The sequence below is a fragment of the Pinus tabuliformis genome, chromosome 8, assembly GCF_031772625.1.
Source record: "Pinus tabuliformis cultivar Carrire ecotype Pingquan chromosome 8, CPIR1, whole genome shotgun sequence".
NCBI lineage: Eukaryota > Viridiplantae > Streptophyta > Pinopsida > Pinales > Pinaceae > Pinus > Pinus tabuliformis.
In genome coordinates, this window is record NC_142294.1 from 1086944672 (window position 1) to 1086971086 (window position 26415).

Consider the following 26415-nt stretch of genomic DNA (forward strand, 5'->3'; position numbering starts at 1 on the left):
GATACCTCAAATCACAGACATTACAGGGGGGGACATAGTAGCAGACAACATCCTGTGTGGGCAGGATACCTGAGTCCCTGACTCAGTTCCGAAATCCTCGAAGGGACCCCCGTTACATAAAATGCCCAAAGGAGTTGTAAAAGAAGGCGGGCTACCTTCGATTACAATCTGATGTTATCTCATATTTAGCTCCATTGTGAGTGGAGTGGTCCCGGTAATATGATTGCAGAAGGATTTTTCACTCTTTAACGACACTAGTTTGATTTTCAACCTTGGGTAGTTGACTCACTCTCTTATCCCAAGGTTCTAATCTATCTAATGTTGGTTTTCTCTAAAAAAGAGTATCTGATTGATTTTAGTGTAAATTTTAGTGTACATTTTTATTTGTCTTCGGAGGGGGTGTTGGCATATGAATATTATGAGACTCTCGACTCGATAAACCGTGCAGAACAATGCTTTAAAAAAAAAATTCAATTTCTTATCCAAACAAGTCTTATTCTACACATGTATTATTTCACATATTCATGTATTCGTCAGTGCATCTAAAAATCATTCAACAGTTTTCATAACCGAAAGTTGATTTTCCCAATATTCCCTAACAACTATTGAACCAAAACAAAGCAGCCTACAACTAATTTTACAGAAGGATATGTATAGTTTATTAGCGATTCTTTCAATAAAAATTTCTTTTATGAGAGAAAAACTAAAGCATTTTCTTAAAAAATAAATTTTAAGACACCAAATTTGTTAGCATGATACTGTTGCAGATCTTGAGTCAGCCCTTGGGACAATTTTCCCCCCCTTTTGGTCCACAAAATCTCTTGAAAAACCAAGAAATGGGAGACTAACGCTCTGTCTGTGTGTAAACAGAGCTTTAGTTTGGCCACTAACACACCCTGTGCACAACCAAAGAGCATTATAAAGCTCTGTGTAGACCAGCAACCTCCGTTAGTGAGGGAAAGAGCTCAAAAAGTGGGCTTTTGGGATCAATTTTTGAAGAGAAAGAAACTTTGAAGGATCCAACAAGTTAGATGGTGGATCAAAGAAGGATATGAAGAAGTAGGAATCTCATAGAAGAGAGAAGAGATCTGAGAGGAGTTCAGATAATCGAGAACTAAATGTATACTCCCCAGCGGAGTCGCCAGTTCTGCTATGGGGTAAAATGCATGGGATGAAAACTACCCTCGAAAGTCTTCCCTGGACTTCCGACAAACCGTAAGGTTATCTGCAAAAGGTACCTGTTACACACATGTTCATCTATATGACATATATTGACAGGATATGGAGAAAGGATCACCTTTGGTTCTCTCTAGACTCGCTTGGGGATCTCCGTGCGGTAAGAAGAACTCCTCCTGACCGACTCCAAGATGATTCCTGCACAAAAGAATGAAGCAAACCAATCACATCATATACTTCTAATGATTAATGAAAGAATCCGTAACAAACATGTATAAATGTATAACTTATCTACTCAACATAACAAGCATCAGAATGAACAAATGAATGCACAATATCACCGACACTTCGATTAGTGGAACACAACCACATTCCTATATTCAGAAGATTGATTACAACAACCCTGTTGCATCAGCCTTCTTTAGCCCTTCTTCCTCTCTCTCTCTCCTTATTTCAGCTAGCTCCTTCAAGAATATGACAATATCACAACAACACCATGTACTATCCTTCTAAATGCTCTGACCATTGTGCAATGGCCCTCTCGTTGCTTATATAGCAATCGATTTAGGGCTGCCCAACCCCACCTGTAGTTCATTTGGGTAAAAACCATGAACCTACCTCATTTACAAGCTTTTTCACATTTGCCTCTGTTTCCAGAATAGAATTTCTCCAAATATCTTGATTTTTGGAAATTCCCTGCTTTTCTTGCACAAAACTAGGGAAATAATATCTAGATATTTAATGGCAGATTCGTTGGCATAACCACTTGAGCATCACTAAAGTTCACTAATGCTCCCCCTGGTCTAACAACAAGAGTTAGCAAGTTGACTAACGCTCCTTTATGCTTGTAAACAAGCTTTATAAAGCAGGTTTTCAGTGTAAAGAGAGCCTTAGTGTGGATTCTGGGCCTGCAACTGTGGTCATTCTTTCAGTCATCTTGTCTTTCTCCTCTGAGTTGATTAGGAGGTCAGTTTGTCCTATAACACTTCCTTCTTGCATTAAAGCAACACTAGTTCCATTTCCCGAGGCATCACATTCCATAATAAAGGTTTTTGTGAAGAATGGTGCTTGGCAAATTGCCTCTTTAAGATGTTCAAAGTCCTTAGCTACTTTCGGAGTCCAAAAAAATGCATATTTCTTTAGTAATGTTGTTATAGGTGCTACTATTCTCCCATAATTCTTAACAAACTTGCGATAATACCCTTCCAACTCGAGAAATCATTGAAGATGCTTTATGTTTGTGGGGATTTTCCATTCCTTAATAGATTTAATTTTGTTAGGGTCTAACTTAACACCCTCATGAGATACAATATGACCCAAATATTCCACCTCCTATACTCCAAAGAAATATTTGGAGGTTTTTGCATATAATTGTTTCTCCTCCAATAGTTTGAGCACCCTGTCAACATGTTGAACATGATCCTTCCAATACTTTTTGTAGATTAGTATATCATCAAAAAATATTAACACAAATTTTCTAAGGGTTTGAAAATGGAATTCATCAAACCTTGAAATGTGGAAGGTTCATTAGTAAGTCCAAAAGGTATGACCAAAAATTCATAATGACCCTCATGAGTTCTGAATGTTGTTTTTAGAATGTCTTCAGTCTTCATTCTAATTTGATGGTAGCTAGAACGAAGATCCATCTTGGTGAAGTAAAGTGCTCCATGCAATTCATCCAACAATTCATCAATGAAATGAATGGAAAATTTATATTTAATAGTGAGCTTGTTGAGCTTCTTATAATCCAAACACACACACCACGATCCATCCTTCTTGTGCACCAATACTACTGGAGCAGAGAAAGAACTTTCACTAGGTTGAATTATATCGACCTCTAGCATTTCTACAACCATACATTCAGTTTGACTCTTTTCGGCATAGGGATATCTCTAAGGCCTGATGTTTGGAGGAACACTTCCTGGAATCAAATGAATAGCATGATCATGATGATGAATATGTGGGATGCCTCTGGGAGTCTCAAATACCTTGGAATGATTTCCCAATACTTTTTTCAGATATGGAGAAATAGATGATTTTGATGATTCAACCCCTAGTGAGCATAATTGTGTAATCTCACCTCGTTGTTATTTCTTTAGAATCTTTTTCATGTCATTAGAGTTGATTACCTTTCCTTGTTTCCATGTGATACCCCTTACTTCAACTTCCTTTTCTTCCCAAAAAAAATTCGTCAAAAGTTCTTGAAAATTAAAAGCTATCATCACCAAAGATTGCAACCATTGGACTCCTACTACAACATCAACACCAGCCATTGGAATGGAAAGCATTGGACTATTCAATACATATTATCCCATGGTTATCTTGATATTATGGCACTTTCCAGAACAATTTATAGTTCCTCCATTTACAACCATCACTTGACAATTTGGTGATGGATATAGGAAGCAATTTAGTTCCTTTGTTATCTTACAATGAAGAAAATTATGGGTACTACCCAAATCAATCAACGTTGTTACCTTTTTCTTCTTGATATATCCTTCAATCTTGAGAGTTTGTGGAGTGGTAATTTCGACCAATGCATTAGAAGATATTGTCATATTCATTTCTTCTTTCTCTAGGGTGGGTTCTTGGTGTATATCCTCCTCTTTTAATGTTTCGTGTTCCTTTTCTTCCTCCTCTTCACAATCTATGTAAAATATTTTCTTCTCATCATATTTATGACCTTTAGTGTATTTTCTATCAAAACTATAACAAATCCCTTTTGCTCTTTTCTCCTCCAATTTTTTTGGTGTAACCCTTGTAGGTTGTGGAAGGGTAGGAGGAGCAACACTTCCATATTTATAGTTGTTAGTGATAGACTTACCTATTTCCATAACTTTGCTTTCAACTTTTCTTGCCACCTTGAATTCCTTCTCCAATGAATCAGGTTTCGAAAATTGAACCTCATGTTGGATGTTATTGTTTAAAGTCCCTATGAAGACATCAATCCTATGCTCCTCTAGAATATCAGTTACCCTAATATTAACTTATTTGAATTCCTCAATGTAATCCTCTATTGATACCCTTTGTTTGAGATTTACCAATTAGCTAAAGGAGGTGTTTCTCTTTGTATCCTCATAATATGCTATCATTTCCTCTGTTAAAATTGACCAAGTGATAAGTGGTTTACAACAATAAAGCCATTGTTACCATACAAAATTATTGGGTTCTAAATATAAATATGCAATGCGTACCTTTTGTATGTGTTGCAAATCATGGAGATCAAAATATTGCTCCATCTGTAGTTTCCATGTTATTGGATCCTTCCCATAAAACTTCATCATATCGAGCTCTGGAATGTGGTGGGTCTTAAACCCAAAATTGGAGTCTCTAAAATCATAATTCATATTCATTTTTTCTTTGTCACGATTTTCATGGATTACCTTGTCAGCACTGGGAAGCTTTTCTTGTAGCAAATTTGTCAACCCTTCCTTCAACCCTTCCATCCTGACATTCATCATTGATTCCACATCTACATTTAAACCATCCTTTAAACCTTTTATTTATGCTTTTACACCATCCATGTCCACTTTTAATCCATCCATTTCAACTTTTAGTTCATCTTTGGTTTCTCTTTGTGAGAGCGAAATTTGTTTCACTTAGTCTTGTAATTTTGATATATCATGTTGCAATTCTTCCTCTTCATGCGTCATAGTAGAGATATTTTAGGGCTTAATGGGTGTATAATTATTTTGTTTGGGGAGATATTTATAACCAAATACTAATATCTCTGCTTCAATTTTCCCTTGGAGTCACTTCAACTAATTTTTCAAACAAAAGTTATGCAATTTTTAAAAAATACACACATTTTTCTTGCTCTTAGGAGCTCAACCTTGAAACGGTTGTACCTCTGTAATTTCAGCTCTCCAAGGTCTAAAAATTTGTTCTATGGTAGCGCTTTGCGTCTTCTTTCCAATGCCATAAGTTAGATTGAGATTGGATTCTTCAAGATAAATTTATTCTCAATATCCCATGATGACCTCATTATGGAATGTTTCAGTAGAGTGAACTTGTACGAAATTCCACATGTCAATGTTTCAACCATTACCACTGAAAACGATTTACGAGAAACTGAATTTTGTACAATTTTAGACAATTTTTATGAAATTCAAATCCAATGCTTGTAGAGAAATTTATGACGATTTTCCCTAGGTCGCTTGTTTGAGACTGAATTCTGGAGCATGCCAAAAACCTAAATTCTTCGGACCATATCTCCAAAAATATAGAGAACAAAGATATGAAATGGCTACATTAAGTTAAACAAGATTTTTGGCCCATGTGGTAGAAATTTAAACTTCTTAAGCTTCATATAAAAATAGTTATAGAAAACATTCCAAGATGACCTGTTTGAAGTAGCGAAACCCTAGAATCCAGAGCTCTGATACCAAATGTTATGCAACTAGCTCACAAAAAAAGAAGAAAAAATAGATCAACAACTTAAAAATTATCATTTTCAAGGGGGAAACCTCCTTTACATCACATAAACGAACAATTTTTGGATGATACAAATGATAAGACCGCCTTGGTATATATAGGAGTGGCACTGGGCTCTGCGTCAATGACCTGACAAGGAGAATGATAAAAGGAACCATATCATTGACGTGAAGCCCAGTGCCACTGTGGCCACCACCAAGATCCAAAAGATTGAGCGTGAAGATCTAGAGGAGGGGGAACACTTATTCCACTCACAGATGTGGGTGAAGGGTTCTCTGCTGTAGTTTATTATCGATAGCGGGAGCCAAAAGAACCTCATTTTAGTAAAGTTCATGAAGCAGTTGGGCCTACCGACTACAACACATCCACAGTTGTACACCATCGGGTGCCTTCACCAAGGATAAGATCTCCACGTCAGCCAACAGTGTCACCTTCCCTACATCATCAAGCCCTTCATGTATGAGGTACTGTGTGATGTTTCTCCTCTTGAAGTTTGTGATGTATTATTAGGAAAACCATACTTGTGGAAGCGACATGTTGTATATGAGTCTAGACCTTTCTTTGTTATTATTTATTTGGGTAGTAAGTTATACAGGATACTAGAGGTAGCCCCGCGCACCACTATCTCTTTGATCTTTGATAAGCAATGCAGTAAGATCATCTCCCAAACTAGGAAATTTGTTTTTTTTTTTTTTTTTTTTTTTTTTTTTCCTAATTCGCTCTCAAAGTAAGGGGAAGATTGTAGCCACATTCATGGCTCCCAAGAAGGGTTCCCCCATGCAACTAAAGCGGGTGGATGCAGTCGTGGAATAATAAAAGGACATCTTTCCCTCACCCACAAGGGTGCCCTTCCACTGTCAGGTCAAATATTTGATCGATCTAACTCCAAAAGAACCTCTACCCAATGAGCCGATATATCACTCCTCCATTCTAGAAAATGAAGAGATCAAGTGGAAAATCCAGGATTTGCTGCAAAAAGGACACATTGGAACAAGTTCCTCGCCTTGTGGGAGTATGATTGTACTTGTACAAAACAAGGATGGGACCTAACAACTCTGCATTGATTATTAGGCAATAAACAAAATCACTACGAGGAACAAGTATCCAATCCCATAGATTGATTACCTTCCGGACCAACTCAAGGGGGCCAAGCATTTTGGCAAGATCGATCTGAATTCTGGATATCACGAGGTTCCAATAGAGCCCAAAGATGTATGGAAGACCACCCTCAAATCAAATGAAGCATTTTTGAATGGTTGGTTATGTCCTTCGAGTTGACAAATTCCCCTGCTACTTTTATGAGACGAATTGATGACATCTTATGGTGCTTCACCAACTCATTCGTAGTTGTTTATTTGGACAACATCATCATCTTCAACGAGAGTTGGGAAGAACACTTGCAACACATTCGACGGGTCCTTCAAACCCTTATGTAGCACAAAATGTGTGCCAAATTGGAGAAATGAACTTTGGCATGAGCCAAGTCCAATATTTGGGTTACATCATAGATGAGTGTGGCATGCATGTGGATATGACTAGGATCCAAGTCATTCGGGATTGGCTGGCCCCTAATCACTCTAACAGAACTTCACAGTTTTTTGGGCCTTGCAAATTTTTATCGGAGGTTCATGTTGGGATTCTCCCATATCAATGGGCATTTAAGTCAGATTACGAAGGGTGGCGTGAAAGAAAAATTTTCCTGGTTTAAGTCCCAACAGAAGACATTCATTGAGTTGAAGCACCGACTCTGCTCTGCACTAGTACTCACATTTCTAGACCTGCTGCAGCCATTTGAAATTGAGACAGATGCCTCAAAATATGCTATTGGTGCAGTCCTCACCCGGCACGGGCATCTAGTGACCTATCATAGTGAGACACTCTCCGATACAATTTGGAAGTACCCCATCTATGATAAAGAGATGCATTCCATCGTGCATGCTTATCAGTAATGGAAACATTACATTCTAGCAATGGAGATGGACATCCACACTAATCACTAACCTCTTTAGTTTATACATACACAAGGGAAGTTGTAGAATGATCACCATCAAAAGTAGTCTACATATCTGCAAAAATTCCACTTGAACATTAAATATGAAAAGGGCAACACCAATAATGTTGCAAAATTCCTCAGTCGGCCCCCAGTGGCAGGGCTGACTACTATTCTCAACTCTTGTGACCATGAAACCTGTGGATGGCTAGAACTATACAAAAGTGAACTAGATTTTTCCTCCACATACCAGATTTTAGTAGATGCAAATCAAGTTCTTTATTTCCACCTCCATGATGCATTATTATGCTACTTGGGCCACCTTTGTGTTCCTTCAAGAAAGCGTGCCAAGTTGATTTGGGAGGCACACTACTGTTGGGTCGCAGAACACTTTGGTGTGGAGAAAAATATGGTTGTACCACAAAATAAATTTTATTGGCCCAAACTCTGACTGGATGATGGGAAATATATCAAATCTTTCATTGCATGTGCCATCAAGAAGCAAGGCCTATACACTCCTCTGCCTACTCCCAGCCAGTCATGGGAATCCATCTCCATGGACTATATGTCTGGCCTCCCTTCTACCAAGCATGCTAATGACTATGTATTTGTGGTCGTGGATAGATTTTCTAATATGGCTATACTGGCAGCCTGCAAGAAGAGTATCACAACAAAGGAAACTGCCAAACTCTTCTTTGAACGTGTATGGGTACATTTTGGGATCCCATAGACCATTATATCAGATCCAGATAGCAGGTTCCTGAGCACATTATCATAATGCCTCTGGACACTATTGGACATCAATCTCACAAAATCGACTACCTTCCATCCCTTAACTGATGGTCAGACAAAGGTCTTCAACAGGATGATAGTGCACATACTCTCCATGTACCACTCCAAGCATCCTCGAACCTGGGATGAGATTCTTCCATATGTCCAGCACAATTATAACAGAACTCTCCATAGCTCGATTGATCGCAAGTCCTTTCAAGTGGGTCTAGGATTTCAACCATTGTCTGATTGATGTTGCCATGCCTCATGCGACTATGCAGACAGAATCCACACATGTGTTGTCTTAGGCTGATAAAATGACCATATTTATTGAAATCATCCAACACATCTGCCAGCAAGTTCATGACATCTTGGAGAAGTCAAATTACAAGTACAAGCAACGACATGATCAACATGGCGTGCCACACAAATTTCAGTTGGGCGACAAAGTTTGGTTGCATTTGCAGAAAGAACACCTTATCGGAGCCCATCGAAAGCTCAGACCACTCTAATATGGTCCTTACACCATTACCAAGGTGGTGGGAGACAATCATTTTAATCTCAGCATTCCCCCATTCCTTGGCCTGCACCCAGTGTTCAATGTGGACCGCCTTCGACCATACTTCCCACCATGACTGGACACATCAGACATTGCAAAACAGATCACACCAACAGTTTAAACCTAGACTGCATGGAACAGGCCACAAATGATCTGATTATGGACACAAAGGTCAAGAACACTCGCTAGCAGAGGATCCAACTATATTGGGTTGTCAAATTTGGCCAACTCCTGCACCAAGGCAAGTAGCTCACCATGGACCAAGTTCAGTAGGAGTTTCCCCATCTCATAAAGGCACTCAACACAATGGGGACCATTGCTTCCTAAGGGGGGAGGACTGATCTAGGTGGATGTTGGTAGCCACCCAACTATTCCACTTGGAACCCCACCATTGTCTCTTTCATTTTTTCAGTTTCCTTAATTGTAGCACAATTTATTATTTTTTGTAGGTCCTGAACTTCTGGAGTCGTTTTGAGGCCGTAAACAACGTTTTTTTGGGAAAACCAGGATGAACATGATCTTTTGATTGATGTTGGCCACTCAAAACTTGTATTCCTCAGATATATCTTTTTAATGAGGTATTGTGCACATCAAACGGTGATCGTATGCCAAAGTTCCGACCCTGGGAAGTTGATGTACCAATTTACCCAAATGAGGCCCATAGTTTGGCACTTCATCTCCTAGGGTTAGGTTTTTGGATGTTTATGGTTTTCCATTGTTTCTCAATAATAAATAGGCCTTCAAGCCTCATTGTAACATAGTTCAGAGGCATGTAGGTACCACATCTCTTCTCAGAGATAAGCTACCATCGCCCGAGCTAGTCTTATTTCCATCTTGTTTGTAAGCATATTTGAGTATTTGATATTAACGAAATGAAGTATTATTTCTATTGCATCTCTATATTTGTGGTTATATCTGTAATTTGTTGTGGTCATGTTTAAGTTTAGATCAAACTCTTTAGATGAAAGTGATACAAAAGAACCAGATGCAAGAGAAGTTATCTTCATAACCCAAGAAAATCAAAATAATGAGCATAATGACAAAGAGATCACTGATTCAAATGATGAAGAACCATTTATATGAGAATAGATTCTTTCTAGGGACTCAAAAAATATCAAGAGACCAAATAGGAAGTCGAAGATCTTCAAGAAAAATTGAAGAATAATGAAAAGGAAAATAACAAGCTCAGAAACAAAAATAGAGAATTGAAAAGTGCGAAGAAATTATATCTTTAAAGGTTTAACTTGAAGAAGAAAATAAATTTGAGGAAGTAATAAAGACTCAAAGATGAAGAAAGAAGAATATTTTAAGAAGATGGAAGAGGAAATTGTGACATTGACAGCTAAATTTGATAAACTCAAAAGGAAATTGAACAACTCAATAGTATTAGATAACATTCTCAATTGTCAAAGATCACTAGACAATAAAAATAGTCTTGGCTATACAAGTGCACCTTCAAGCAATGAGGAAAAAATATCCAAGGAAGAAACTAAAATAATTCATGTTAATGATTCCAAGAATACCCATCACAAGGATCAACAATGAATTGAACCTCCTAGAAGGGAAAGCAGTTTCACACGATCATCCTACTCTCTTAGGTATGAAATATCTTTCTTGGTCATTGTTACTCTTGTGAAATTTTTGGGCACAAAGAAATTCATTGTAAAATCAATACAAGATCAAATTATGCAAGGAGTGGGAATGATTATGGATTTATATCTAGAAATGTCTATGGATCTACCGACATAAACTACAATCCATTTGAACCAACAATGAATAAAAACATTGTATGTTATAAGTGCAACAATCTTAGTCATAAGGAACAACATTGTAGGCTTGCGAAAGAGAATGCTCCAATCATGTAGATAGAGAAAACAACTATGACATGGGATAAGAGAAAGAAGGAAAACTGCAATATGGAATTGATCACTGAAGATAAAGAAGTTGAATGGTACATAGACAATGGATGCTCAACACATATGACTGAATATCAAAACAAATGTGTCGTCCTAAAAGAAAAAAGTGGTAGTGTTGTGTTTGGAGATAACTCTTATGTCAAGATACTTGGAAAAGGTGTCACAAGTATTGGAAGTGAACATATGAAAGCACAAAATTTTTTACTAGTTAAGGATTTGAAGCACAATCTTCTGAGTGTTGGAAAGATGTGTGATCAAGGGTATAATCTCTTGTTTGGCTCACGTATGTTAAAAATTAGAGAAGAAGACTCAGGAAGATTGGTTGCAACAACCACAATGAGACCAAACAACATATACATTCTAGACTAAGCAGACAAAATAAAATTGCAGCCAAGAAAAGGAGTCGAAAGCACAACAAAGAAGGAAAGCAAAAGAAGACAAAACTAGTGTTGAATACAATATGTTCATGGAGAGCAACCCCAATGTTATCACCAAAAAATGATCACCTAGCCATTTCTAACCAGGTGGATCAAAATACACCATGTGGATTTAATTTTACCATAGTAAAATCACTTTCACTGTGGAAAATAATTCAGTAAACCACTTTTATTAAATTATTTTCTGATTTAAATTAAAAAAAACCCATTAGAATAATTAGATAAATCATTATTTATTTAATTTTCTCTAGCAAATTTTATTAAATCATTATTTAATAATTATTCGTTGTCACATTTGAATAAATCCCTTAGGAATATTTAAATAAATCATTATTTATTTGAATTTCCTTATTTATGTTATTAGAATAATTATTAAATCAATAGTTAATAATTATTTTGATTTCACACCTTTCTTGTTTCTCACGAAATAATTAATAAATAATTTTATTTGTTAACAATTTCTAAATAAAGAAATTTAACTATTTAAATTCATTTTCCCTCTCTAACAAATATAATAAAGTATTACAAGTAGTTAGATCTAAATTTGGTCAATAATATTTTATTATTCTCAATTTTCAAGATTAACTCTATACTTTGCTATATAAAGGAGGGTTTTTCAACCATTCTTCACCATGATCATTATCATCATCAGCATTATTTTCATTTGCTTGAGCTCCCATTCAGTTCTTCACTTTGTTTGGGTTTTTCACATGATTTAGAGAGAGAATTCTATTTCTGAACCATAAAGGATATCAAAGGACCCATCCCACGGAGGGGTACTTACAAACCAATCTATAGATCTCCTTCACTAGGTTTTATCAATAAATATTTATTCATTTAAAATTGTATTTCCAATTGGGTTATTATTCTGGATACATTATTATACTACTATTTGTTTTGGATCTTGTTTTCGATTACCGCAGATTTTCCATTTGTATTGCAGATCTAGAATGACATCAATCATCAAATTGTTGTTAGGGTCGCTTGTCACCTAATGACTTAAGTGAGGATTTTTGGTACACCTTCCAGGAATTTTCACACTAAAAAATTTCGTCAATGTTGGTGGGCTCTCTTCTGTCGACCTCATCACATTTATTCCAAAAGAGTAGTCTAGAGGACAATGTACCTTGGTTTCAACTCCCATTTTTGTTCGATACCTCTAATCAGGCAAAGGGACTCACTATTTCCCTTTGACTTGGTTGTTTCTCATGTGCTCGACATCATCTCCTTATCGAACGATTGAGATTCATACGCTTAACAGTTGGGTGATCCAAACAATTGTCCCAGTTCTTCTTAGGTGTGCGTGAGATGTTTTAGACCTCATGAGGGGGTGGCCCTTCAAGTAGCTCCCCACATTCCTGAATGACCACAAATGTTGATCCAGCCTCTGATGCAATTCCATAGATTTGATGGGTTCGGTTTCCACTGCTTGCAGCTCCTATAACATGTATGTCTCCTCGAGATGATCCATTCAGATTTTTCAGAGCCATTTCCTATCCAGCAGGGATTCCTTGGTTGTGATCCCCCCTCCTCATGCCATTTTGAGGGGCACTATGTCTCATGTACTCAAATATTATTGTATTCAGTCCTGGACTTTTTTTTCCAAGTGTATTATGTATATGGGATCCGTTGTATTATTTTTTGGCCCATTGATTCCAATGTATCATGTATCATGTATCACGTACTTTATAACTCAGTCCCACATTGTTGGGCTCACCATTATTCTTTGTACTCAATTATTTCGGTGGGTATGGGTATGCCTCCCCTGCCTTATTTGAGATCATGTAATACTACATAAAAGGATACTTCTATCAGTATTGTAGGTCTTGCCCCCTCCATTATTTGTCCATCCTTGACTTGCTTCAACTCTCTCTCTCTCTTTGACTCCTCTTTTGGTGTTTTGTGGAAGTGTAATCTACAATGTATTTTGGTCATACAATTTTCTCCTAACACTCATGCGTGTGGGGGTAATCTGTTATCACCAAAAAATGATCACCTTGCCATTTCTAACCAGGTGGATCAAAATACACCGTATGGATTTAATTTTACCATAGTAAAATCATTTTCAATGTGGAAAATAATTTTGTAAACCACTTTTATTTAAATATTTTATGATTTAAATAAAAAAACCCCATGAGGATAATTAGATAAATCATTATTTATTTAATTTTCTCTAGCATTTATTATTAAATCATTATTTAATAATTATTCCTTGTCACATTTGACTAAATCCCTTAGGAATATTTAAATAAATCATTATTTATTTGAATTTCCTTCTTTCTGTTATTAGAATAATTATTAAATCACTATTTAATAATTATTTTGATTTCACACCTTTCTTGTTTCCAGCGAAATAATTAATATATCATTTTATTTGTTAATTATTTCTAAATAAAGGAATTTAAACATTTTAAATTCCTTTTCCCTCTCCAATAAATATAACAAAGTATTACAAGTAGTTAGATCTGAATTTGGTCAATAATATTTTATTATTCTTCATTTTCGATATTGACTCTATACTTTGCTATATAAAAGAGGGTTTTTCATCCATTCTTCACCATGATCATTATCATCGCCAACATTATCGTCATTTTCTTGAGCTCCCATTTGAGTTCTTCACTTTGTTTGGGTTCTGACAACATTCAGAGGGAGAATTCTATTTTTGAAGCATCAAGGATATCAAAGGACCCATCCCACAGAGGGGTACTTACAGACCAATCTGTAGATCTCCTTCACCACGTGTTATCAATAAAGATTTGTTCATTTAAAAAAAAAATTCCAATTGGTTTATTATTTTGGATACATTACTTTGCTACTATTTGTTTTGGATCTTGTTTTCTTTTACTACAGATTTTCCATTTGTATTATAGATCTAGAATGACAACAACCATCAAATTGTTGTTAGGGTCACTTGTCACCTAGACTTAAGTGAGGATTTTTGGTACACCTTCCAAGAATTTTCACACTAAAACCCAAATACATAAGTCACCATTTTCCAGTGATGTCAAAGGGGGAGAGAAAAGGAAGTGTAGTATGAAGACACTGGAAGTGAAGCATGGAGATAAGGGTAGCATGACTATTGACATCAATGATAAAGGTGGAGATTGTTAGAAAAAATGTCATTGATGTCAAAGGTTGAATGGTCCAGCATTTGGTTGGTAATTTGTGTGCATAAATCAAGTGAATTTTGATACAAGTATCTCCTAGTTTGGTATCCCTTGTCTTTCCATTTCCTTTGATAGGTGGTATACCATGTGGGTCTTATTGGTTTAAGAGATATTGGTTTTTGAATATTGATGCACCAAACATGGGTTTTGCAGCAACACCTTTTCCCCAAAAATTTGTTACCTTATCACTCCACTAAATCTCCTAAAATAAGGTCAAAATTATAATTTAAATAGGCCTAAATCCATGGGTCCAAATCAACCCTAAAAGAAGAGCTTATGAAATACATAAATTTCATTTTTTAACTGTTCAAAATTTCCTCTCACAATTTGGATTGATAGAAGATCCTTTTGGAAAATATGTTATATGTTTGTGTTGTAAAAATCTCAAGTCAGCCCTAATATGGGGACCCCATACAAATGCATATAAATATGACCTTGGTTTTGGGTATTTGGAGCAGAAACTCATGGTATAAAGAAGTATCTAATCTAAATAAATCCCATTTATTCTGAATCCTTGAGCTTTATTGAATACCCGAAGAAGAAGGTCAAGTTTCTGGAGTGTTTGAAGATAATTGTTTCATCCTTCTATTGGAACCTTACTAGGAAAAATACAAAGCTCTTTATTTGAGTTTTGTTTAAGGTTTAAGGTCATTTTTTGGGAAAATATAGGATTTGTGCATAGGACCTTATTCTCCCCCCTGAGGTTGGTCAAGGCTTGACCTTATGAGGAAATTATCAACTTGATCGAGGCCTTCTATAACCCCTCCTTTTGAGGTCATTCTTGACCATATTTAAGGAAATCTTAAAAAAAAAATTGGCCTTTCTATGGTAGCAATTTTGACCCCACCACCCCCTAAGGCTCATCTTCAAACCATTTTAGAATGATAATCTAGCTTTGTTTAAGATCTGTGGTAGCATCCTGAAAAATCCAAATTGAGAAATTGATTTTCTGAGGTAGACTGAGCCTTTGGTAGCTTCAAATCTCAAGGTTTCCTGAAGGTAGATCAAATTTAGGTAGACATATGTTGTAGGATTGATCTAAGTGTGTATAAAGTAAACCTATGGAAGAGTATCAGGTTTTTCTCAAGGCTTATCTTGAGGCAACTAGCTAAGGAGATGTGTTGAAGTAAGGGCATATTTGAAGCATTATTTTGAGACATGTAAGAAGTTTGTGTTAATGTTAAATTTGAGGCATAAAAATGATTTTTGGGAGCAAAATTCAACATTTATTTTGAAGTAGGCCTTTGAGAACATATTTTGAATTGTAGCATACCTAAATATCAGTCCTATAGAAAGTTGGAGCATACATTAATCCATGTCTTGATATTTGTAGTAGGAGTCTTGAAGTTGGAAGAAATCCTTGTTAAAGTCTTTGAATGATTTTTGTTAATGTTTGTGAGCCAAAGGACGGAGTACAGATTCCAATGGTATTGATTACTTGAGGTATGAATTTTACCATTGAATTATCTACAGATTATGTATTGGACATGACAAAGGGGTAGTACTAAAGTTGTGTGACTGTTGTTATAATTAGGACATTGTCCCTGGTACGATATCCCAAGAAGTTTTTATTTTATCTTTTATTCCATAGGCTGGTAGGATGGTGCTAAGGAGGGAAATTGTAGCTTCTTTTAGGAGGTTATCACCTCCTTCTAGTGGCTACTAGTAAAGAAGAGGTTGTAGCTCCTTCCACTAGTTTCTAGTATATATCTTGGGGTTGTATCCCTTCCAAGTGTAGTCGGTAAACTGAAAATTGTAGCTTCCCTTGTAATATAAATATATTTTTCATATATATCTTGTGTTCCTTTCATGTGTTGTTATTGGTTAATGGTTTTAATACTAAGTTGTAAGGAAAAGTGAAATATTGATTCACCCCCCGTCTCAATATTCCAACATAATGTGCTATCAATTCTTTTGTAAAAATGGACTGAGACATAACATAATCCTTTTTTCTTTTCACAAAGCCATTGATACCATACATTTTCTTCATGGTCTAAAAATGGGGATGCAATATTTACCTTTTGCAAGGATGCTACTTGGTGTAGATCAATGCATTGCAGCATTTCAAATATCCAAGTTACACAATCATTACCATCAAATTTTGTCGTATCAATCTTCAAAATGTAGTAGTTCCTTGGTGTTGACTAGAAGCCCTAATGATGTGAATCTTGGATTGAAAATTCAAGATTATGGTATTGTGATTCAATATTTTTTCTTTTTGTTCATGATAAATTATTTCCCATGTGTGATTGAGTTTTAGCACACTAATTCTGCTTGCTTTGATTATTTCCTTCGATCATAATATCCCTTTTAGGAAGCCTCTCCAAGATAATATTTTCCATAACAATCATGGATTTTTGTATTGCTCCCTTATTTTAATTCATCTTCTTTTCTATTTCTTTTATATTTTCATTCATATTATTTTCCATTTGTCTTTTAGTATTTTCTTGAGAATCAAATAAATCCATGTTTTTCAACATACTACCATCTATTTCATTAACTTTCTTCTCTAATTGTTAGTCTAAATTCCAAGTCTTCAATTTCTTCATGAGTCGAGGATGAGCCTTCAATAGATTTTATTTGGTGTATTAGCTTTCTTTAGAGGCATGTTGGAAAATAATAATAGTACTACTTTTTATCACAACTTTTAGTCACAGGAAAAAATTGATCTTCTAATCAACAAGTAAGTCACTTGTAAGTTACATACCGTTAAAACCTTAATTTAGAGAATATCTAAGTGGATGAAGTTTTTCTTGATATAGTTCCATGATTTGAATCCTTTAGGATCTGAAACTTTTTTCTTTTAATACTCTAATATATCTTCTCTATAATTCCATAGGTGTGGCCATAATTTGATGTGCCTGGTGAAAGTTGTAGTAAATTTACCAAAACTTGTAGATTTTTGGCATCTTCCCATGAGTAAACTTGTATATCATGCCATGAATGCTATTCTTCAAATATAATTATGAAATTTTTACCTGAGGTACTTCTATATGCCCCTTGAAGTCACTAAATATTCCACATCTTGGAAAGTCTCATATAGGAAGACATAGCAAAAATACCAATTTGATTAGTTTAAAATTTATTTAGGATTGCAAACCCTAAATTCTACAAAGTATAAATCTAAAAGTATAGTAAAGGAAATTCTAAAAATTGAACCAAATGTTCCCCGATATATTCCCTTAATATGGTCAAAGTATCACCATTTGAAACCTCACTAAAAAAAAGTTATTGTGAAAATTCTAAACTAACCTATTTGAATTTGATTTCAGGAGCATTCAAGAACCTAGAATTCCTTAGAAAATATTGATGAAATTATAGTGAACAAAGATATGAAATTTGAACCAGATGTTCATCAATAGTTTTCATCAATGTGGTCCAATGTTTCATAGACTAAAACCTTACAGAAAAATGTTATAGTGAAAATTTTGAACTAGCTTGCTTGAGGCTAATTTCAGGAGCATTGAATAATCCTATCTTCCTTGGAACATGTATTTGAAAATATAGTGAACCAAAATTTCAAATTTGAATAAATATTTCCTGAGATGCAATCTCAAAATTCTCCATGTTTTACTATCTGAAACCTCCCAAGAAAAAAGTTATAATGAAAATGCCATGATGACCTGTTTGAACCAACAAAACCCTAGGATCATGAGCTTTGATACCAAATGTTATGATCCTTGTGTCTTAAAAATGATAAGAAACCAATAATTACAAACCTCTTGTTTGGAAAACCTCCTTTTACAATGAATACAATGTATAAGAAAATATTTGATGATTCTAAGACTATATATATATATATATATATATCTATATATATCTATATATATATATATATATATATATATATATATATATATATATATATATATATCATACAAAGGATATAATTATAATAAAATGGGACCATGAGAGGTTCTAACCTACACAACACTATAAAAATAGAAATGTAATCACTCAATATCGATGGCTTAATAAACGGTTTTAAGTTTAACATGAGCCTTATATGGGGATTAACACATGCACTAAGTCATATCTACATTATTATGGTAATTGACTATTTCACTAATGAGTTGACTATTATTTCATCACTCACTTTTTTGTTCCTAGGGAATTATTATGCAAGCATGTAATAAATTTTGAGTATGAAGGATTCAAATCTATGGCTTTATGGTTAGTTTTTGAACCTGAATTCTCCACTCCTTACTATAATTAAGTGAACAACCAAGCTAAAGTCACCAACTATACAAAAAGCCACCATGATTTAGAATGTTATCAACAAAAATAAATACAACTATAGTCTCGTGGAATTATTGGAACTATGGGCTTATTAGGCATTAATCAAGATTCATAAGCTTCATTTATTTCCATTTAATCTACGAAATTAAGGAAGTGCTACCTATCAAGTGAGAGATTCTTCCACTGTTCTAAGAGCTTGTAGAATTCCTTTCTCACACCACAGATGTGAAACAAAAATTCACTAAGTTTGAATAATCTAACGAGAACGATCACACTACCCTATAATCCATTGAGTATGTGAAAATGTGCACCAAGAATCACTATGCTCAATAGGTCTATCCTCACTCCTTTAACAAGGGCAACTTTTTTCCTTTCCTTTTATCATGTTAAACAAAGTTATAACCCGAGAAATCAGATCCTATATGGCATGTTCCTATATTGTCACACCATTTAGAGAAGGGAGAATATGGAATTTTCAATCATGAAGGCATCCATCTCAAAGAGATCCTCAATATGATTTACTTGAAGAGGTTTTATACATATGAAAGAAATGTAACCATTCATCATATATAATTTTGTTTTTTTCTCCTTATTTCCTTTTGCTTTTTTTTTCATGAATAGTGATTTTGGTTTGTGCCTTATGCCTTGATTTCTCAATTATTGTTAAGATGTTTTACTCATTGATGCAATTGTCCTTCATATCCACTATATTCAAGTCCGCTTATATTAATAATTGTTTGGTTCATAGTCATAGTGTTTGTTTATTTCAAGTTATACTATTTTCAAAAAACCAACGCCTAATTTCTTTATGGAGCTTATCATGTTTTATTATGTCTATTTTTTTTATACCAATCAAAACACAAAAATTGTGATTTCAATATTTAGATTAATTAACTTTATAATATCTCAATTTCCTTTCTTCTTTTAACTTTTTATCACATTACAATTTCCCATTAAATTTAATATAATCTTATTTTATTTAAAAACAAATTTTAAATTAATTAAAAAATTCTTATTTAATCATTTTTATCTATTTTTTTTGTTTATGTTAATATCTGTTTAGTGTATTGAGAAAAAATCCCCATAGTTTAGTTTGTGTTGTACAACTTTTAACTTTTGATAAGGTACCATTATCTTTTACAATTCCCGGAATTCAAATTTATATTTGGTAGACACTGTTTATGGTTTTTTAAATGGCTGTATCATTATTATAAAAAAATTCAAGGATTTATGATAGATTTCTGTTCCTATATAAATGATCTTTTATACGTTATACTCTACCCTTCTTCCTATATAAAGCACTTTGTTCTCTTATATGTCATCACCAATTTGAGCTACACCGATTTGTGTCAATGCCTTTCTAAGATGCTGGTGGCAACAAGTCTTAGGTTTACTTTTACATTTTGAAAAAATCACTATCATCTGCAGGGAGTCATGGAATCCAATTTCAATTCCTCTCATCACATCCACTTTTAATAGTTTTTCAATGAATGGGTGTGGCAGGAAACTCAAGCAAACTAGGGCACCGATGCACTTTCAGTAGATTTTCAAATCAATGAATCATGGTCACAAGAAGTTTAAGCAAAAGACTAAGGCACCAATGCTATAGGATCAAGAAATGAGAAGTTGCTTCCCACGTGTACTCAAAATTTTTTTAAAGTGATAGGAAGTTGCTCTCTAATATGTATCCAAAAACACAAATACATAGTGTTATTAAATAGAATAATTTTATATATTATAAATTGGGTTTTAATTTTATAAGTAAACATAAATTATTTTTATTTATTAAATAAATTTGTTTATTTGTTAAGTAAACTTTTGATGATAAGTGTTTTTTTTTTTTTTTTTTTTTAATTAGGTTTTTTTCGTTATTTATTTAAATATTATAGTATATTTATTTTGTTTTTTGTTTTTGTCTTCCTCTGACGTAAGGAAACAGGTTAACGGCCCAAGACCCAGAGGCATCTGGCAGGAGTGGAAGCCTGCCCCCTTACGGACCACCAGCGGGTTATTCCAGGTGGCGTGGTTTTCCTATTTAACAGTGATGAGTCAAGCCGACACTCGCGGATAGCAGCCAGAGATGGCTGTCCTCATTGTTGGTTTGACACCTGAGTTGATAGGTTTTGCCACCTTCGGAAAAAAAAATAAAATTAATAATAATAATAATTATTATTATTAAAAATTAATTTTAAAGATAATGAATTCATTATATAAATATTATATATTATATCCATTTTGTTTTTTGTGTTCCAATATAAAAACAATTATTAAAAAATAATTTTAAAGATAATGAATTCGTTATATATTTGTACATAATTCTAGGAATGATTGAATTTTGATAATAAAAAAATAATAAAATATTCTAATAAAATATTTTGCAAATAGGTTGAATTTTGAGATTAATTCTAGGAATGATTGAATTTTGATAGAAAATTAATAAATTACTCTGATAAAATATTTTGCAAATAGGTTTGAATTTTGAGATTTAGACTTCATTTTATACTTTAGTTTTTCTTAAATTTGATTATTGTACACAAACAATAAACAACTGTACCAATTTCCCTGTAAGAAATAAGTACAATTTTGTTGTAGGGTAGTTTTATCATATATGAAGAATGGCATTGAGCAAATAAAAGACCCAATGGCCTTATTGGATTCCCTCCATATAATTCCTATATAGACTATAAGTAGATAATTGAATTCTCTCTATATGATTCCTTTGTGGACTACAAGTGACCTGATTAAATTTGTTCCATATTATTTTTATATAGATTGTAATATTGGCTATTCAAATTTAATCCCTGGATAGATTAGTAATTTATTTGTTCTTGGAGGTCCTCTCATTTTTCTCTATATTTACATTATTTACTGGTTGATCATTTTAAAAATGTAAGATGTCTAAATGGTATCTATGGTTTGGGATAGCTACAGGGAAGAAAATGATTGGGAATTCTTTCCAAAACTTAAATGATGGTTCTTGAAAGGTGAATTTAATCACTAGGTTTAAGATAACTATGATTCAATCAAAGCATAGTATTATTTTAGGGATGTCAATTTAATGCTAAATGTAAGAAAACAATAACTATTTAAAACCTTCAACAACACAAATTTTTATAAAAGAAATATAACTTACTAAAATATTTTGGCATAGGAATTATAGACATAATGATTGGTGCACATGTACATTATGATGTAGAACACCATTTGAAGAACATAGAAAAAAAAAAACATTTTTTGTCCTTACATTAAATCAATTTTGATCCATATGCCCAATGTCATGTTTCATATTAGGCAGGGCATAAAGAGGACATGGAGTTACTATTCATAATCTAAGCAAGCACAGAAAACCATAATTACAAAGTAGCAAAGAAACCAACACTTAGCCATGGAAGATTGATAGTATCATTTGTAAATTCAAATGGCAAGTTGATGCAGTGTTGATTGGAATTGGAATTGTTTCCCCTTTGTGAACAACAAGAGGATTCACCTGAACCAAATATTATAATCTTTCAATACCCATCACTAAGATGTAATTCCAATAAATAGAGTATACATGCATGCATGAGTTCCATAACAAAAAAAATTAATATATAAAAATAATGACATTTCTTTTTCTGAATTGTGATAATATGAAGAAAATTGTCAACATTCTTATTTTATAAATAATGATGATAGATTAAAAAATGACTAATAAATAAAAAAATCATAAAAATAATGACAAGTGGAATATATTATGAAAAATTTCCATACAAAAATTAGAAATACTTTTCTTTTCAAATTTACGAACTAGTTTTTTATTTTAATTTCATTTTTATGGAAAATAATTTTATGACTTTCTATAATTTAGAGAGCTCTTGAAGAGCAATGATGACTTCAATTTTGACCCCGGGTTATTATGTGCCCCATGAAATAAGTATATTTATATTGTTTCCATTCACTTATTTGATAAAAAATATCATATTTTGATTTTAAGAAATTTTATTCTTAAATTCAGAAATAGGCTTAGACTCGTTTTTTCTTCTTTTTTTTAATTTGATTTTAGTGAAAATGAAGTAATGTGATTTGAGTATATAATTAAAATTTATGGAAAAAATTTCATGCAGCTCTATATATATATTTGTTTTTATAATATTATTACTGATAATTGAAAGTAATATAGTTGATCAATTTTTTTATTAAATTAATATTTATAAAATTTTGATATTTCTTTAGTATGTGAGAAAACTTATCATAAATTAATTGTCAAAGCAACAATGAAAATAATTATCACTAGATACTATTAGCAAAAATACATTAACTCGTCACTAAACACACCATTAAAATTACCCACTAATAATTCATTTTATATATATATAATCAAAGGTATATAAAATAATTATCACTAGATACTATCAGCAAAGATACATTAACTCATCGCTAAACACACCATTAAAATTACCCACTAATAATTCATTTTACATATATATATAATCAAAGGTATATAAAACCAGATACAAAGTGTGCTTATACATTTGTAAAATGCAGAAACAATTTGTTTCCAAATCTTTTCTCGAAAAAGCTGGAAGTGTCAAGGCTATATGGAACCAGGCACACAGTAAAGTATGTTTATTATATTTATAGAACTCGGTGTACATTTTTTACAAAATGACATTGACATTTTGAAAACATCTCAGTATCGATCTATGGGTGTAAATTTCATGAACCATTAATAAAAATATGCCATATATGTAACCTAATCATTAATGTTGATGATCACCAGGATAATCATATCAATCGATGCCAACAGTTAATAATATTAATGAATGTTACATTGAGTCATTGGTGAACACGAGCTACTCAATGAATTATTTTACATATCCTCCCAAAATTTCTAATGAAAATAAACATGAATGCATGCATTTATTTCATAATGATTACTCATCATTTTTCTTTGCATCCGGTTTCTTAAAATGATCTCTTCATTTTAGCACGCAACAATACTTTACCTTAATCGTGTCCTGTCAACTCCTGGTGATAATTCCTACATATGATTTCAGTGAATTACACTGTCCTGCCTCGTCTTTTCATCAAAAGCTTATACCATGATACCAGAAAGCCTTCCCTCATCCTTCACATCCAAATTGGCCAGGAGCTATTTCTTAACATCTTGGAAGTGGTCATGGAGTGCAACAGAGACGAGGCAACAAGAGCCATGGAAATTGCAGAGGAAAAGTTCAGCCTGCATGATGTTGCAGGGGCCATGAAATTTGCAATGAAGGCTCTAAGTTTGTATCCTGAGCTGGCAGGAATTATGCAATTGATATCAGTTCTAGATATTCACTTGGCTGCAGAGGATAAGGATTCTAATGGAGATATGGATTACTACAGAATTTTACAGGTTGATGCATCTGCAGAGGAGCTTGTCATTAAAAATCAGTATAGAAAATTAATTCTGATGGTGCATCCTGATAAGAACCATTCCATCGGAGCCAATGGGGCCTTCAACCTCATTTCAGAAGCTTGGGCAGTTCTTTCAGATACCAGCAAGAGAGCAATGTATGATCAAAAGAGAAGAAAATTGGGCAAAGCTATTGATTCCCAGAAACCCTTTGAGGTCACATCTGATGAATCTACTGATAATGGAGGTAGTGACAAGCCCTTTGAGATCACATCTGATGAATCTACTGATAATGGATATAGTGACAAGACACAAACCTCATGGCCAGCTGGCAGTGATAGTGATTGTTGTAGCATTGACCAGCGTAAATTTGAGGTGCCCAGAACAGACATGGCTGGGCCTGGGCCTGGGTTTAGTCCCGATAGAAAGAGAAAAATAAACAATGACCATGATCGCCATATGACTGTACCAGACGCAGATTTTTATGACTTCGACGAGATTCGAAACGAGGACTCATTCGAAGTAAACCAGATTTGGGCATCATATGATGATGACGACGGAATGCCTCGGTATTATGCTCGAATTAAGAAAATATATTCCCTAAATCCCTTCAAGGTTGAGGTAACGTGGCTGGAAGCAAAACACAATAGCGATCCAGGTTTGATGAGATGGGAGAGGGCTGGTTTTTATAAGGCTTGTGGGGAATTTAGGTTTGGAAAGGGGAACATAATTAAGAAGGTCAATGTATTTTCTCATGTGATGAGATGGGAAAGAAGCAATGGAGTGCTCAAAATTTTGCCAAAGAAGGGGGATATTTGGGCCGTGTACAAGGACTGGTCTTGCAGATGGAATGAAACCACTCCCAAGAAAAGTAGGCATAATTATGAAATGGTGGAGATACTCAGGGAATCTGTTCAGGGCATTGGATTCACTGTTGCTCCTCTTGCCAAGGTCAAGGGATTCAGGACTCTGTTCCACAGGCAGCAGCAGATCGAGCGAGCTCCTGGTTGTTGTGATTGTGAAGTGGTGGCGCTGGAAATTAAGAACCTAATGAGGTTTTCACACCAGGTACCAGCTCGGAGACTCAAGGGGAACGAGACTTTCAATATACCCAGAGGGGGCTGTTGGGAGCTTGACCCAGCAGCACTCTCACCCAGGGTTTTTCAAGAATAAAGCTCAGTTAGAACAACTGTAAGTGAACTGTACTTCAAGATTTGCCCAGAATTTAATTTCGATGAATCATTTAGAGTGACATAGCTCTGTAATTCTCACTTACATTTTTTGGACTGGAGTATTTGTGGTTTGCACGCTTTGGTATAATTTGTGGCCTTCTTAATCGTTTCAAACTTTACACTTTCGGATTTGCCCCTGCAATATGGTGTCTACCACTTTATGTTTGTGTTTCCCTTGCACTCCTCTGCTGTTGCTCATGTGGATGTTATAACTGGGATAATAGTTTATTAAAATGGAATTGGAATTCAAGTTTTTGTGATTTATATTTTGATATACAAAATATTTTGGGAAGAAATTATATTGAAGATTTTGGTCAATTAAAATTTTTAATGTGATTTCTTTTGAAAATATTTTATATATCAGGAAATAATAAAATTTAGTGTCATAATAGTGTGATTCATAGTGTGATTCATGGTTTACCAGAAGTTGTTGATGTGAACATTATAATTAGTATAATAATTTATTTTATGGGTTGTAGAGAGAAACAATGGAGTTCAGATGTGAACATTATAATTGGTATAATAGTTTATTTTATGGGTGGCAGAGAGAAATAATGGAAATCAGTAGCATGATAGTGCTATTTATAATTTTCCCTTTAAAAAGATAGAATTTGTTGTAATAAAATGATTTTTTTTAATTAAACTTAATAAAATTAACGAATAATATATTAAATTTCAAAACAATTTATCCAGATATATAAATGTTTTCATAAATCTGATCAGACATTATGTGAGGCATTCTTAGAATCAAAATTTCCATCTTGTAATATAAATTAAAGAAAAATGAAAAATGATGATGATTTCGTTATTAAAAGGACGATTTGATACGATCTATTTTCAGTATAAGTTTGTAATATAATTTTAAATAAACTATTATATTATAAGGAGGATATTAAAATCTAAATATTATTTATATGTATTATAAATAAATTATAAAATTTAAGTTAATATGTAAATTTATTATTTTATATATGGATTATTAGAATTTTAAAAGAAATATATATTAATATTGAATATTAGGATTAGTTGAATAACATTTATATGTATATTTTTTCAAAATAGATTTAATGATATTGGTTTTTTTTAATAATATGTAAGTGAAATGTGTTAGTCTTAC

At 33.7% G+C, this 26415-nt stretch overlaps 1 protein-coding gene across 1 annotated transcript; it reads left to right on the top strand.

Moving 5' to 3' along the window:
- Positions 1-23847: 23847 nt before the first annotated feature.
- LOC149239132 (uncharacterized) lies at positions 23848-25239 on the top strand. The gene has a single exon (XM_089369764.1). It carries the CDS (start codon positions 23848-23850, stop codon positions 25237-25239), a length of 1392 nt encoding a protein of 463 aa, XP_089225890.1.
- Positions 25240-26415: the final 1176 nt, after the last annotated feature.

Bases quoted from the DNA above. Each gene is read 5' to 3' on its own strand.
- LOC149239132 (XM_089369764.1), top strand. From the start codon at position 23,848: ATGGAGTGCAACAGAGACGAGGCAACAAGAGCCATGGAAATTGCAGAG.